The sequence below is a fragment of the Rhagoletis pomonella genome, unplaced genomic scaffold (assembly GCF_013731165.1).
Source record: "Rhagoletis pomonella isolate Grant_MI unplaced genomic scaffold, Rhpom_1.0 Rhpom_scaffold_01677, whole genome shotgun sequence".
NCBI classification, from domain to species: Eukaryota; Metazoa; Arthropoda; class Insecta; order Diptera; family Tephritidae; genus Rhagoletis; species Rhagoletis pomonella.
This window is the reverse complement of record NW_023460231.1, coordinates 6,937-16,153: the sequence shown is the minus strand read 5'-3', so window position 1 is coordinate 16,153 and position 9,217 is coordinate 6,937. Positions and strand designations below refer to the sequence as shown.

The 9,217-nt window shown below is 36.3% G+C and overlaps 1 protein-coding gene across 1 annotated transcript in view; it reads right to left on the bottom strand.

The window, feature by feature from the left end:
* Positions 1-1,214: 1,214 nt before the first annotated feature.
* LOC118752594 overlaps positions 1,215-9,217 on the bottom strand; it is a gene marked incomplete at its 5' end in the record, with an annotated part of 12,672 nt that continues 4,669 nt past the window's right edge. Inside the window, 3 exons of the mRNA XM_036487487.1 lie at positions 1,215-1,236; positions 1,296-1,536; positions 8,956-9,119. Coding sequence (XP_036343380.1) covers positions 1,215-1,236; positions 1,296-1,536; positions 8,956-9,119 — 427 coding nt within the window. The remainder of the gene's footprint in view (positions 1,237-1,295; positions 1,537-8,955; positions 9,120-9,217) is intronic.

Here is a 9,217-nt window from a genome sequence, read left to right as displayed (position 1 = left end):
TCAGCGTTTTGCGCAAAAATTTCATTTACACAGCTTATTTGCAGCTACCATTCCAGGAAACCAGATATCTAAGTTAAGCTTTATGCGGGGCTTATCTAACCTACCACATTGCTGTACGCATTTTAGATAAATTTTAACAAGTTTTCTATGAATTTGGTGTAAATTTATAAACGACACTCCTAACTTTCAATTCAAGTTTAAGCAAGAATTTACTAAGCATCAAACTCATTACCAATTCTCAAAATTTGCTTTATGCTCTTAAATTCCAAACCTATTTTCGCTTTCAAATTTCGATTTGCTCGACTAGAAAACTAAAACGCCAATAAAGTGCCCTCGTTTGCTATCAGCAACGTTCAAGATATGCAGCACGTCGTCCATTGGAGGCTGAAGTTTGAAAAATCCAAAAGGCAGAACTGGCAAATGGGAAGCCAATATAAGTAAATGCAGTAGGTAACACGTGTATGCATGTATTTAAGTTAGTGCTCACGTTGTTGCAGCTAGAATGCGTAAATGCAAAAGTAACCACACTGAAATGAGTAGAACGCATACACTTTCAAACATTTCCCGCACTAATGGCATAAACTAAATATTCTGCAATGCATTCATGTGTGCGTATAGCCAAATATCCTTTGGGTGTATTTGTAGTGCACAGTAGCAAGTAGTGCAAACAACCTTGGGTATTATTAAAATTACATTTTTGCCAACACGAGTGAGCATGGACATAGTTACGAGAGTGCCAAAAATGCAATGCAATCAAACAGAGCATAGTTACAGGCACCAAGCTGAGGAATATTAGGTAGATGTTAGGTGTAAAGAGGAACAGGAAAAAGGCGTAGGTAAAATGGAAAAGTGGAGTTGAATCGAGTGAATTGGGGACACAATGCTAGTGTGCTGCATACAAATAAACGTTGCCTGCTGGAGCGTAGTAAAATTGAAGTGTGTGAGACATTTTGCATTCGGGTAGTTTAAATTTCAATTTTCGCTTGCAACAACAATGCCGAAAGCAATGCTACTTCAGCGCGCAACTACATACTACTACCTGGTAGCATATAGAAGTTTTGCAAATTTCGTGTTTAAATTTCATAGAATATCTTATTTGGGGAGCAATTTATCGCTTAGTTTCACTTGTTTGAGGCCAAGTTCGTCGCAAAGGTAACTACAGTGTTTGGCGCCAAAAACTATGCTGCCAAAAAATGTACCACAAACTTTTGTCACTACAATACCGGCGAAGAATTCCTGGGAAAGCATTAAATGCGCTCGAAAAAAATATAAAAAAAACACAATTTGCAACTCACCTTTGTTGATTGCGTTCACCAGCTCCACTCCCAGTTCCACCATCACCAGCGCCATTCACACCAACCGTGCCGTTTGTCAGACACACCGGTGCATAGTCGGCGATTTGATCCTTTTGCAAGTCCAGCGTATCGCCAGAGGGTGATGTGCGCCATACCATGCCACCGGAGGAGGCATCCAACCAATAGCCATTGCCATTGCGCGAAAGACTGGGCATTTTGAGAACATCATTTGGGTGAGCGCCTAAAAATAGATTAAAAGATAAGGAGTGAAAATGTGGTATTTATTTATGTATTTGAGAAGGTATAAGGTATTTGAAATGCAATTTCGTTGGTTCCAAAAGTGATAATGTCGGGTGTTAAATTTCAAGGAGCGTTAAATTCGTTGCATACTTATAGGCGGTAGTGCTGCATGCTCAAATGCTTACACCAGTTGGTCTTTGCGTGTGCCGCGAACGCAAACTAGTGGAACATTTATGCAGCAGACGTAGCGCCAGCGTCATTGTGAATACATTCTGGCTGCAACGAAAGCAAGGTCGGCATTCCGCAATACTGTGCAGATGGTATAAACGCCTATATATATCTAGAGCCAATTGAAATGGCACCACGATGTAATCTAAGCGTAATTTTTAAAGCATTTATGTAATTGAGTTTGGAAATAAAGTATCACAGTAACCTAACATGGACACCTTACAGCCATGTAAGCAAGGTGTCAATAAGCTTGCAGGTATTTTACTGGCCATGCTAACTAAATAACATAGAGACATGCCGCTCAGCCACTTACAAATTCCGCTCATTGGGTGGTCACTTCAATAGTATTTCATATGTTTTAATTTTAAGCCGTTCACCGCTCAGCCGGTCGCCGCTTTGCCGCTCATTGCATGGCCTCGGCCTAAGATTTCCTCTTTTAATTAGTCTTTCGAAAGGCATGAAAGAACTTTCAAGATATTTACCAGAATTCACAATGGTCTTACGAAAAACTTTTGTCTTTCGCCTTTCAAGCTGAAAGACAGTTCCCAGAATTGCCCTGTAAGTGTGCATTTTCTACTCTTTTTCGACACTCTTTATCCAGTCAGACTGGTATCTAGAACTCAAATACAAAAGTATTTGCGATATGAATATCTTCTTGAGACACCAGGCATTTTATGTAGGGGAATGGAATGGGGTATCTTAGGCACGATGCAGAAAAAAATAGAGGTTGGGGTATTGTTTGTCATTAGCACCAATTGTGCAGGCACACTTTAAAACTACTTTACATAAAAATTATTGCTGAATATTACAACAGCAATTCACGCTCAAATAAATTTTTTCATAAATTTTACGAATATTCAGCTTTGTACCATTAATCATATCACACCTGATGCTGAACAATGCGTTTTTTTATAAAAAAGCAAATGTAAGCAATTCTACTTTTCATTGAATCTTGGTATTTTTTAACTTTATAGCATTTTTTGCAATTTTTTATATGTGCACATATGCATATTATTTAAGTACGTACGCCTGTGTGGCTTAATTTTACTTAAATATTGTTGCTTTTGGAATATTTTGCTACCATTCAAGCCATTTGATTTATTTCCATTATTTTGCTTATTTCATTAAATTCTCTTTTCTACAACTGTATGCATGTTTGTGCGCATTTGTTGTAATTTATTTTTTCATGCAAATGTATGCACTCGTATAAGCAACGAAATCGCTCTCTGCACGCGGTTGCATTGTGGGCGTCTGCGGCATTTTGTCATGTGTTAATAAATGGCACATGCAACCATCATTGTCCTGTGCACAGCCAACCATATGTGCATTCGCACATGAATACATACATATATATATGTATGTATGTACATACCTACCTTCCTGCTACTTTACTGTAGACAAGCGTGAGCAAGCTTTTAATGCCATTAAAACAGACAAGTGACCAGAATGGCCGGAATAGTTAGTTGAGTTGCATGGCATTTAGTTCGAGTGAATGTTGGCAAAAAAAAGCGGAAAATCACAGCGACAGCAAAGAGCAGCGCAAACAAAAAAACAAAAAAGAGCTGGTTAAAAAAATTTGTCGAGCATGAAAAAAGAATAAAGTGGAAAATTGGCAACAACAAAGCTGCTGCTGCGACGCAATGAACCAATTAAACTGTCAGTAATACAACAAAGCAGCATTCAGCCAAGTGTTTTATTGCCAGTGCAATTTTTTTTAATTTATTTCATTACATTTTTTTCCCCTACACAAATATGTACGCTTTTCATTTTTGCAATATCCAATTTATTTTTTTAAGCTGTTTTCCCGCCATGCTTTTCACTTTTCATTTATATTATTTGAATTTTTTCTGCTATTGTCACAGCAGAGTAGAGCAGAGTATTGTTGCAAATTTTTTCTGTTATTATTGTTGTTGCATGCACTCTACACACAGCAGCAGTTAAATATGCAGCAACGCGCCCACAAAAAAAACACACAAGCAAACTCCCCACATCTCATCGCTACTCGCACAGCTCAGCAGCATCACTTCTGTGGCACTCATTTCGCTTACATGGCCAGCTGAGTGCACCTAAAAGTATGCTTGCGTGTGTGATCTGTGTGTTTGAGTGGTGTAGTATGTGCAGCTATAGTACTCACGAAGCGCATTGGGCAAGCTGCTTTGGCTATTGCACACAGCACTTTTTGGGCGGCAGCGCAATGCGCAATTCAAGTACACTTCAGTGAATACAAGCAAATACTTATACACGTACGAACGCGCACAAACACACTCACAAAAAAAAAACATAAGCACTCATACATAGATACATATGTACTATATAGGATAAATACACCTGCTTGGATATTTTTAACTGTTGCTACTTTAGCTTTGCTTTGAACGCTTGCTCTACAGTTTGTTGTTACTTTCGTTGTACTTAGGTGTTGTTGTTGTTGTTGTTGGCACTCAACACGCTCAACAATGCTCGCAAATGCGCTGCGCATTTATTACTTTTGAGTACTTTAGTTTGGCGAACAGCACACTTATGTATGGCTGTAGTTGCTCGAGTGGTAGTGGTGGTGGTGGTGGTGGTGGTGGTGCGGCTTTGCGGCCATACACAGTAAATTGCATGTAATTGTAGTTTTTCAACTTTGAGCTAGTTTTTCCCATGTATGCAGCTGCAGTTAATTGTTTTTATAGCAATTTTTTAAAATAGTTGCAAATTCACTTGCAATTGTTCTACATAAAAATCACTCGTTATTTATTCTTAGATATTTGCGTTTTTTTCATGAAATTAAAGCTCTAAGCGCATTTTTGTGGCTTTAATACGCACATGCGCCTAAAAGTATGCACAATTTTTTCCGTATTTCAGAAAAATGCTTAAATTTGAGAATACCGCTTGATATGGGTCTTTAAAACACATTAATGCAATTGATGAATGATATGAAATTCGAATGGTTCTTCTCTAAAAGAGGGTGCAGCAACCTGGCAAATGATTTCTTTCATAACTGGAGACACAGGAAGCACTGGAGAAAATAGGTAGTTAATATTTGTATCACAATTTGGGTGTTAGAAGAAAGAGATTTAAAAAATGTTTTAGTTTGAAAATATTTTGAAAAGGGCTGCCATCTTTTTGAAATGTCAAACTATGCACAAGTTATATGAAATATTGTCAAACGAAAGAGTGTTAAAAAAGCATTATTGTGAAAACTTATAATATTTTTGAGGTTTGAAAAGGGTTGCCACCTATTTAAAAAGTTTAAGTCAAATTATTTAATAAGTTAAATGAGTTACTAAAGGATTGCTTTCAATCAAAATCGGCTGAGAGGGCTTTATTTCCAAACTCCCGATGTTGCCACATGTTTATAAAATCACATTCACCTTGAATTGCGGCAATGAGAAATTTTAAATGTTTATGTATCACAATATGGGCTCAGGCGAAAGAGGTTTAAGATAGGTCTAGTTGGAAAATATTTGGAATAGAGTTGCCACCTGTTTAAAAAGTCGAATTTAAGTAAATTATGTATAAGTTATATGAAATATAAAATATTCTGGACATTTAGATTGTTTTCGAGGCACTGGTTTATAAAAAAATTGAAATAATTATTAAAAGATTGGTACCAATTAAAATGGGTTTGGAAGGGCTTTATTTCTGAACTACATTTAGAAGGGTTGCCCCATATTTTAAAAATCCTATTCAACTAAATTTATCAATTAATTGAAATTTGTATACTAATGTCAGACTAAAGATATTTAAAAAATGTTAAGTTTAAAAATATTGCTGAACCAGGTTGCCATCCTTTATGAAAATTCGAACTTAGTTAGCTTATATACAAAATATGCATATGAAATATTTAAATATAAGTGCCGAACGAAGTAGTTTTAGGAAATCTTTAGCTTACAAAAATACTTTTGATTAGGGTTGCTACCTATTCGAAAAGGCATATCTATCTACCTACCTATGAATATATGGGCATTTTTTGTGAGATGTTTCACGAGCTTAGGCCTGCAGATGTTAAATGACGAAGTTAAAAATTTCTTAACGGTACAGGATGATTTTAAATATGAGAAACCGAACCATGCGAGACGTCTCTCAACTCAGAAACGGCTAGATGGATTTATATTAAATCGGGCACACCGATCGCTTATAAATATGACTAAAGTTTGACATTTTTTTTAGGTTTTTCAGAGGGTTGCCACCCGTTTAGTACCAACGCCAGGCGGATTCGCTAGTAATTTAGTAATACGGTAATAGTGAAAGAAGGAGTCTACGTTAGTCGTGAATCCATACAAAACTTTTTTTTAGTGTCTAGCTCATCTCGACTTTTTGTATAGCATTTGTATAGGAGAAGTATTTAATAAAAACCATGACTATGTATTACCCTCATCTGGGGCTTGTGAGTCGTATTTAGAGTTTCTTCCCACTTTTTAATTGCAAAAATATATATCTAACATTAAAAAATAAAAAATAAGAATGTATTTGCGCCTTGCTTGGCGAGGAAAAACATGTGCACAGCCAAATGACAATCTTCAAAGAAACCCCTCTACCTTGCTTTCAATCCACACCAGGTCAAACATCGTTATCGACGTTATTGACTGCATGCATATAACACTGTGTCGGTAACGTCGGCAACGATGTTTAACTGGGGATTAGTGTTAACCAGAGTTGGTGAAAACAGCCCTAAAACTACCTTTACCTCTAAGGGCCGCTTGCTCAATGTCCGGTTAACACAAATCTGAGGTTGAAGCTCCGGATTAAATACAGTGACTGCTTTATCGATTACATGTTATATGAATGATGTCGAAAATGTCGATAACGATATTTAACTGGTAGGTAGTGATAACCAGACATTGAGCAATCGGCCCTAAAGCTAGTGGGTGCTGCTAGTTATGCAAAACCAATGAAGCGCCTCCTCCACGGTAAGCACGTCCAGTCGGTCACATCGTATGAGCGTACGCGACTGCAAATTACGGTTATTTGTGTATGCAGCAGCGTCACCGTAAAGGAAGTGGCACAAAAGAAGCAGCAGCAGTAGCGGTAACAGCGCGAAAAAAAACAAATAAAGAAAGCTGAATGAGAAGCAAGCAAGCGAATAAGTACCTTTATATACATACAACTGTATGTATGTATGTACATGTGTGCGTACCTTAACATAAGAATATGCACATAGCAAAGGTGGAGACATATTTTGTATATACATCTGTAAGTAAATTTACATACACATTAGGGTGGTCAAAATTTTTTTCCAGCCAACCTCCAGAGCTAAAGAAAACGGTTAGAATTTAATGAGATGAGAAGGAATTCTAGCGCCAAAAATCTGCTTGACACAATCATATTTAATATAGGATCGCTGTACAAGTATTTGATATTTATTTTTATGTTACAGTAATTTGGTTGGGTGTGGGTGTGCACTTGTTTCATAAAAAAAAAAAAAAAAACTAGCCTATATCTCTAAAACTCGGATTCAGTAGATAATTCTACATAAGAAATGATGGTGAAACGGCAAAGATATAATATTTTGTATACTAGTGTAATTATTCTAACTTCCAAGATCAGTAAGACGAAAGCTTAAAAATGAAATCGGCGTGGCCGTATGTGGTGACAATTTTATCAGAGATCATAACATTGGTATCGCTTACCTCAAAAATATGAAATTCAAAGTTTGCCGTTGATTGCAATATTTTTACGGACTTTTATAACAGTAATTAAAAGAAAAAAATTTACATTTTTAGCATGCTGTAAATTTAAGGCAACATATTTTCCATAAAAGCACTACCAATGTTGTTAGCTTAAAAAATTAGTACCAGGTTGACCGAGCTTTGCCCGGAGTATATATACTTTTTAAAGTTTTCAAGATTTGGATAGCTTTTAAAAAATATTTTGGAAATAAACAAACAAAAATAGGATTTCCATATCTATTAAATAAATTTCTTACTCTAAAATTTATGTGGCAATCCTATTCCGAAATACGCTGGAAGGAATGGTACATATCTTAAGCGTATATGTACTGTGTATACATAAAATAAATGCTGATTGAAATTAACAAAATAAAAATTTGTATTACATAGAAACGTGGCAACCCTGCTGGAAAATATTGTCTGCCCAAAGCTCTCAACAATACCTTTCATTGGATATCCATATTGCGATGCTTTAGATAAATTGTGTAGAATCGAACACAAGTGGCAACCTTACACTATTACCCTAAGAGATAACATTTTGTATATAGGAAGGCATTGTTTAAGAACCTTCTGGGTACTAACATGAATAGTAATATTTTACCTTTTTTTCCAAAAAAATTTAATAAACATGCGATTCAAAATAGGTGGCAACCCTATTAAACATTTTTTTGAATTAGGGATCTTTAAAATATCTTCCATTTGATACCCATATTATGATGATTTAATTACTTTGTAACTAATTTCTAACAGGTGGCAACCTTATACGAGTCTTCTCGAAGATAATGCCTATTCAAATAACCTTAAAATCCAAAACGTTATTGGCGTACAAAATTTCATCAAAATCGTTAGAGCCGTTTCCGAGAACCCTATGGATATATATATATATATATATATAAGAATTGCTCGTTTAATGTAATAAGATGCTTATGATTTTCGCTCAGCAGCGACAGTAAAATTTACACACACAAAAAAAAATTATATATTCGCAAAGTTTATTTTTCTCTGTAATTTTTGTTTTGAACCACCCTAATAAGCATATATACCTGACCTGAACGTGTGCTGCCATTGCTGCTGTACAAATTCTTATTCACATTTGTATTCTCACATGCATGCATGTATGTGCATATGTATTCACTATGCATCTGGTCACATATAACTCTTTCATCACAAACAAATTTATATTTGCATCTGCTTACGTATTCTGTATTACGTTCTTACATACGTTTTTGCATCGCTGCACGCACGTAACACGCGTGTTAAACGCTTCCGTTGCCGCCATTCAGGCGTCGCTGTCACTGCTGCAGCAGCTGACTCCATCCGGCGCAGTCATCAGCTTGCTACTGTCCTTGCAACATATTTTTTTTCTTTTCACATTGTAATTTATTAACAAGGCAAGTGCGTGCAGCAACTTTCTTTCGCATTATTTTTCCAAGTTCTTTTTTTTCTCGCCCACTGACAGATGTCAATTTGCTTGAATTTTTTTTTTCAACTTTTTTTGTCATGAAAACTATGATGTAGTGTGCTATAAATTTTCAACTCACCTCTGATTGTACTCAACGCGGACTGTTTCATCATCATATGCTTGCGTTTGATGAGCACCATAGCGCCGAGTGAGAGCATCATCATGGCCAAGAATGCGCCGAGTAGTATGATGAACCAAGGCTGTGTGAGCACATCATCGACATGATCCTGATTGATGGGATAGCTGTTGAAGGGGAGTAAAGGTTAGAAAATAGTTAATTTAAATTAGTTATGGTGTTGCAGAGTTTTCCCAAATGTTGATTGCGAGAAGATTCCTTGTTA